At 40.1% G+C, this 7,554-nt stretch overlaps 1 protein-coding gene across 1 annotated transcript; it reads right to left on the bottom strand.

Annotated features, from left to right (window-relative positions):
- Positions 1-4,516: 4,516 nt before the first annotated feature.
- Positions 4,517-6,500, bottom strand: K441DRAFT_665649 (glycoside hydrolase family 17 protein). Its single transcript, XM_067649529.1, has one exon. The coding sequence runs from the start codon at positions 6,036-6,038 to the stop codon at positions 4,983-4,985; it is 1,056 nt and encodes a 351-aa protein (XP_067500214.1). The 5' UTR covers positions 6,039-6,500; the 3' UTR covers positions 4,517-4,982.
- Between the last annotated feature and the right edge of the window lie 1,054 nt (positions 6,501-7,554).

Consider the following 7,554-nt stretch of genomic DNA (forward strand, 5'->3'; position numbering starts at 1 on the left):
GAATAATATTATAATCTACTTAGAGAACAAACTGGAATATAAGGAGTACGTTTATAAAGTCCTATAACGGCTTCGCGAAGCTAGCCTCTAGGCTAATATTAAGAAGTTAGAATTTAGTGTTAAGCGTATAAAGTACCTAGGTTTTATTATTAGCATAGACGGAATTAAGGCCGACCTAGAGAAAATAACCGTAATTAACTAGTAGACGCCCCCACGGACCGTAAAGGGGGTATAATTATTTTTAGGTTTCTGTAACTTTTACTAATATTTTATTAAGAACTACAGCAGGATTACCTAGCCTCTTAACCGCCTTACTAGGAAAAACTAGCCCTTTTACTTTAACGCTATATATATATAGGCCTTTAATAAGCTTAAAAAACGGCTAGTATTAGCCCCCCTATTTACCTACTTTAATCTAAAACAGCCCTTAATGCTAGAAACTAATGCCTTAGATAGTATAATAGCTAGTGTTTTTTCTAAAAGTAACCAGACGGAAAATAGCACCCTATTATATACTATTTAAAGACTATAATAGATGCTAAACTAAACTACTATATTTATAATAAAGAAATGCTAGCTATTATCTCTAGCTTTTAGCACTGGCGTATATAGCTAGAGGGGACCCCTAAACCTATTAAAGTAGTATTAGATTATAAGGCCCTAGAATACTTTATAATAACTAAGGCCCTTACGGCCTAGTAGGCACGCTAGGCGGATATCCTATCTTAGTTTAACTTCTTAATTATATATAGACTAGGCGCTACGAACCGTACGGATACTCTTATTAGGCGTAAATAAGACCTAGGTAACTATATAGCTATAAAGATCTTATTATAGACCTAGACGCTACTACGACTAAAGCACCTTAACCCCTAAATATAGGCAGAACTAAGTATAGACTTCTTAGGCGCTAAGATGTATCCTATTAACCCTTTAGGACTTAACTTAATTAACAAATTACTATAGATAAACTATACGGCCCCTTCTTTATAGGAGTACCGTAAAAAGGTAAAGAACGTTACTAGCCTATAGTCCCTTAAAAATAGATTACTTAAGTATTAGAAACGGCTAGTAGTGGTAGAGGAATAGAACTTACGGACTCGGCTTATTGCTAAAGTATATACCTAGGTCTTTACGGCCTACCCTAGAAAGAATAAGACCCGTAGGATTATTAGCGACCGCTACTACTAGCCCGGAATAGTTATAGATATTAACCGCTATATATAGAACTGCAATAACTACCGTAGGTCTATAATCCCATAAGATAAAACCCTAGAACTATTAAAACCCCTCTTAATACCTAACCGCCCCTAGTAATATGTCTTTATAGACTTTTATAAGCTACCTCTAGACCGTAATAGATATAATATAGTTATAATCCTAGTTAACCGCTTTAGTAAGCGCCTGTTTTTAATTCCCTATTATAAGAATATTAATGCTAAAGAGGCAGCCTAACTATATATCTACTACGTCTATTAAATTTACGGACTACTAGATATTATTATATCTAACTATAGGCCGTAGTTTATATTAGCCTTTTAGAATAAGTTTACCTAGATCTTAGGTATTAAGCTAAAGCTTTTTATAGTATATTACCCCTAGATAGATAGTTAAACGGAGATTATAAATTAATACTTGGACTAGAGACTCCGGCCTTTTATTAACTACTTTTAGGATAACTAGGCTGAACTGTTACCCTTAATAGACTATGCCTAAGCGACCCTACCCTACAACTTTACTGGATTTGCCCCTATTTAACTAGAAATAGGTTACCTACCCTATATAAGCTTTAACTAGGAAAGACTAGAAGGGCCCTAGACTATACGCAAAAAACTATCTTATAAGAAAGCCTAGCAGTATACTAAGCGCTTAGAAGAAGCCTAGAAAGTAGCCTATATAAACCTAAAAAAGGCCTAGAAATTAATAAAATAGTAGGTAAATAAGTATAGGCACGAGCCTGACTTTACTATAGGTAATATAGTCTAGGTTATAATAAAGAACTAAAAGATAGAATGGCCTAGCTATAAGCTAGACTATAAGATAGTAGGACCGTATAAGATTTTTTATAAAGTAGGCAACTTATATAAGGTTAAGCTCCTAGACTTAATTAAAGTCTACCCTATCTTCTTACCGGATAAGCTATAGAAAGCTATAAATAATCTACTACCTAGATAAAAGAATAAACCTCCTCTATTAATTTAAGTTAATAATAATAATAAATGGGAAATTAAAGAAATACTAGCCTATAAACTTATAAAGGGAATGTTAAAGTATTATATTAGTTAGAAAGGATATAACCTAGACCCTACTTAGTACCCTATATAGAACTTTATAGGTAGCCCCTATAAGCTTTAGGAGTTTTATAGCCGTTACCCTAATAAACCTAGACCGCTAAAGTACCTAGATAAGTGGATAGAATGCTAGTATAATAAAGATAATAAGCTACTAAAAGAATATAAGGATAAGAACACCCTAGAAATTTCTTAGTTATATAAGGTGTTAAAATATTTAGGAACTTTAACCGGCGGTTAAAGTTGTTTAATTAGTTAGATTCTCTTGCTAAGACTTTTAGCGGCAAAGCCTAAGGGCAGGCTTTTTTGGAGGGGGGGGTAAATGTTACGGCACTGGCAGAACTTAGCAGAACTTGGTAGAACTACGCACTAGCAAGTTGCCACAGATTACCGTATATTGCGGTCATGTGACGCAAAGATCGTATATAGCTTNGAGCGGCGCTCCCCTTCTTCTCCTTTCCTTTCTTTAGCTTTAGATTCTCGTTTATAGACAATCCAATCGTACAGGCTTGCGCGACCCTTTTGCCGTGCTTATGTCTCGATTGACTAAGTCGCTAACATCGGTAGAATTCAATTAATCTAGCAGAATTTGGCAGAATTTAGTCAAAGTGTCAAAATTTATCTGTCGAGTGTTTCACCGAGACATTCCTACTATAACTAGGCTAGTCCCGTTACAAAAGGGCATATTCGGTTGCACCTCCATATTATAACGGAAATGGAGCTCCTCTATATCGGCAAGCGCGTTAAATTTACAAGCCACACCATATACAGTAGTTATAATAAGGTTCTTGGCACCATTTTAATATAGAGCTTTAAGCTCCTATTCTATATTCTATATTTAATCTAGAGCCCTTATATACGCGCTAAAGCAACGCATATAGCGACTCCACACGCCTTAATCGCAATACGGCAGTCGCATTTGCAAGCCTTATATAATATCATTATATTAACCTTTATAATCGCAATAAGATTATTTCCGGAGGGCGCTTATACTTTATTACCTAATATTAGCGGTACTACTTATTAGCATTTTAACTAGTAGATCTTTGTCGTTAAGAACTAATTTAAGGTTAATAATGCTAACTCCGACTATAAGTAACGTACGTGCTAGACTATTAAAGGTCTTATAAAAGTGAAAATAATTACCTAACTAGTTTATTACTAGTTAGGTATTAAGAATAAAAGTCCTTTACTATAAAATAAGTTTAAGACTATAGTCTAAAACTAAATTAAAAAACCCCTATAGTAGGACACTTTAATAATACTACTATATACTATACGGCTATTATAAAGAAGAACTAGAGGTTTAATATCTTCCTAGCTCGTATATATAGCTTAGAGGACTATTTCTTATATACCCCTTTTATTAATCCTAAGTAATAGGTAGACTTTTAGTTCTTATACCTCCTAGCTTACTTATAAGTAGAGCTCTTTTACTAAAACTTTATTAAATAGGTAAGGACCTCTTTACTAAAATCCGCTCTATAAAGTAACTACTTAATATTATAAGGCTTATGGAAGATTGCATAGTTAGTAATAATAGATTCTCGCGCTTAGGGTATAGTTATAGTATAGGCTTTATATTAACAGTGCATGGGATACTATTTAGTTCTACTAAGTCTACTAAGTCTACTAAATCCTTAAGTGCATTAGGTAGACTTATTACTCTCCTAGTTGCTAAGTTAGATAAACCGCCTTATTGACTTGTTAAGGTCTTAGCTTATTACGGGCCTCCTTCTATATAACTTCGTAGTCCTATATTTTAAGTATTTCCCTAACCTTATAGTTCTCGAGCACGTTTATTACCCTCAGTCGATTATTTTAACCTGTCGATCTTGTACCGCTGGTACCGATTCTATTGTCTTAGGTCAGCGAGGGCTGTTCGTAACACCTATACCCCTTCCTCCAGCGACTCCCATCCCCCACCTCTACAACCTCTCCCCGCCATCAGCACATGGGACCAAATCTTCGACACGGCTACCCGGATAGATAGGGTCATGGGACATGACCATCACATCACGAGTATTCAGCGCGGCGCGCCCATGCGAACCAGGGCTGTTTGCGGAGGAACGGCTGCTGGTTTTTGGAAGTTGGCATTGAGATAAAGATTTTGCAACGCGTCGAGGGATTTCCAGTGAGTTAGGTGGACGACGTGGATTTGCCATTCTGAAGGCATGGCGGGTGAGGGTTGGGAGAGAGATAGGGGACTGGATGCAAGTGATGGACAGGAATGGGGTGCTATATTTTAGAATACTTGTGTGATAAATACGTCGAATCTCTAGTAATGATGATTGGAGAACGTAGTTTGAAGTTGATAGTGATATGCTGTGATGCCAAGAACATCCTTGAGGGCATTAGAAATCAACAGGCTCTCCACAAACTTCCTCTTTCGAACTTGAAACAGCTCCCAAGCATACTTCGAATAGACCTTACCGATTCACTGATCTTTCTCGAATAGGCCTAGTGGAGTGGAATTCCGCCAAAGAATTCTGTGATTGAGCTTGATAAGGTTTTCACTAGCTCTTGACTTGATACGGCAGTACTTTGAGAGACAACACGTAAATTAAATATACGGGAGGAACAGTAATGAGAGCGGCTACAGGAATGGGAGGAATTGAATTAGTCAACCTTTGGCCACTTCTTTCCAGGCCTCCTAGTCCGTCAGACATCCCCTCTCTGTAATTGACGATTCTATACCAAATAATAGATGAGAGACGCAAATATTGAAATCGCGCCGTACACCATCGATGGCACAACTATATTGGCTGCAGAAGTATTTATTGGAGCAGGAGCACCACTATCCACTGGACAGGTCAGATTGAACTGCGGGGTCGTCGACAGGTCATTTGTAATAGCGAACTTCTCCGTATTCGCCGGATTCGAGTCACGCAAGTTATACCACCAAACATTCGTCCTACCAAACAGCGTACACCCGATCTGATCCCAATAAGTCTTCGCATTATTGACGGATGGCACAGCTTGACCGAATGAAGGTCCACTGGTAGGCCAACCAGTCTCTGTAATCCATACGGGCTTCTTACCCGCGGCCGAAAGCGTCTTGTTGTAGATGTAGTCGAAGACAACAGTGGCATTCTCAATCGTGTTGACCTTGTCCTTTTCGTAGTATGGGTAGAGGTCCGTGCCAATGAAGTCGACGGCTTCAATGACAGCGGTGTTGGAGGAGTTGGACCAGGCGCTCCAGGAGTCGACGTGTCCGACAGGCTTTCCGGCCAATTCTGTATTGGCAATAGCGGAACGAACATCTTTAATGAAGGCGATGATCTCATCTGGCCCTGTACCGATGCCGGCATTGTTTTTAATGCCGCTTTCGGAGATGCGGTAGAGGTCTTCGCTACCGACTGAGATACCGACGACTAGGTCTGCAAATTTCTGACCGTATTTTGTGATGGCTGCTTGAAGTGCGTTCAGTTCATTCGTGATCGTGTTCGATCCAGAGCACCATAGCCCCAAAAGCATAGTGGTATTGGTGTCGACAGCGGCTTGGAAGGCTGAAATTGGCGTGTCAGTCGTTCCGGCCTGGACGTTGGTGTAAAGCCGAACGCTGTTGAACGTGCCGGGAGAGCCATGGAGCGCTTGCGCAGTCTTGAACTCCTTCTCGAAATCGGATTGCTGCTTCGCTGTGCTGTCGGCGAGAGTGGCGCCTGAATTGAAACCTAGATAGGCTTGTTGTTGAGCGGTTACAAGCGCAATATAGGGCGCAAGCAGTAGTACTTTCGGGGGGAACATGATCGTGAGGCTAGAAAAGGGCGACAAGGGGTTAGAGTGGTAGGATTATGACGCAGAAGGAATTGCGGCCTGAGAGGTCTATTATATGAGCGAGAAAAGGACACAGATCTGAAGGCTCATGCCGACTCGGCAGGGTGTATGGCGTTGTCCATAAATTAACCAAGAAAGCGCCGCATCAAAATAGCACCTCGTGCCGTTAACATGGCCAAGGTCAATGAGCAAAGCTGGCCATTGAACGACATAGCGATGGAAATACGACGGAATGTGAGAGTTCTAGGATCATGGCCGAAGCCAAGTTGGGGGCGGCGCCCTCAGCTGGTCTTACAGTAGCTATTCGCTCACTCGCTCTACTGTGGAGATTGCCCTTCAGCCCTGCGCACGCCGGCCTCCTTTCACGTATCGAGCCATGCAGCTGTTGGGTAGCGGATTCTAGGAAGATCGACGGCATTATCGTTGAGTATGTTCAGGGTGTAGTGTGAGAGTTTGGTGTTCACGGCTCAGCTGAGCGCCCGCTGAGTCGCTGAGTCGCACGTGACACTAACAACCCCCGTCGACAATTCGCGAATGTCCACGGCTAAGCCTGCAGCCAAGCCGTGGACATATTCGAATATCTATCACATATCGGGGGGGCTAATTTGGCGCGGTTACGACCCGGGTTAATACGAGGTTAGGGCTACCCCTACTGATAACGCACCCGAACCCCGCACGAGGTCGCGCAGCGACCGCCCCCAAGTACTTTCGCACGCGATTTTAGGCGAAAAGGTATATAATTTATATTAAATTGGTACTTCTAGACGGTCGCGTAATGTTACTCTAAATTTACAACACCTAAACGGGCTCTATTCCTATATTAAGGCGTCTTAATTACTATAGTACAGTCCTATATTAAGACGTCTTAGTTACTATAGTATAGTCCTACATTAAGGCGTCTTGGTTAATGCAGTGCAGTCCTATATTAAGGCGTTTCGGTTACTATAGTGTAGTTATATATTAAGGCGTCTTAGTTACTACAGTGCAGTCCTATATTAAGACGTCTTGGTCACTAATACAGTCCTATATTAAAACGTTTTGGTCACTAATACAGTTCTATATTAAGACGTCTTAGTTACTATAGTACAGTCGTATATTAAGGCGTCTCGGTTACTGTAGTATAATCGTATATAGAGGCGTCTTAGTTACTATAGTGCAGTTATATATTAAGGCGTCTTAGTTACTGTAGTAAAATAACTATTTAGATATTCTTATAAAGCTAATCTAAAGAATACTAACCTCGTAGCTGTTCTAGCTAATTAATAGCCTATCTCTTATCTCTTGCTATACCGTCTTCTACGCGCCATCTTACATCCTTAATTATCCTACGGTGACGGCTATAGAATATAGCCTCGCTATTAACCCGCTAGTGTACCCCCTAGTAGTAATTAAGAGCTTTAATTAACGGCCTACTTACTAGCCCTAAAGTCTACTTAGTTTAGAGCTAGAAGACTAAATTACCGCCTTAAAGCATTTTATATTTCCT

Source organism: Cenococcum geophilum (genome assembly GCF_001692895.1).
Source record: "Cenococcum geophilum 1.58 unplaced genomic scaffold K441scaffold_45, whole genome shotgun sequence".
Lineage (NCBI taxonomy): Eukaryota > Fungi > Ascomycota > Dothideomycetes > Gloniales > Gloniaceae > Cenococcum > Cenococcum geophilum.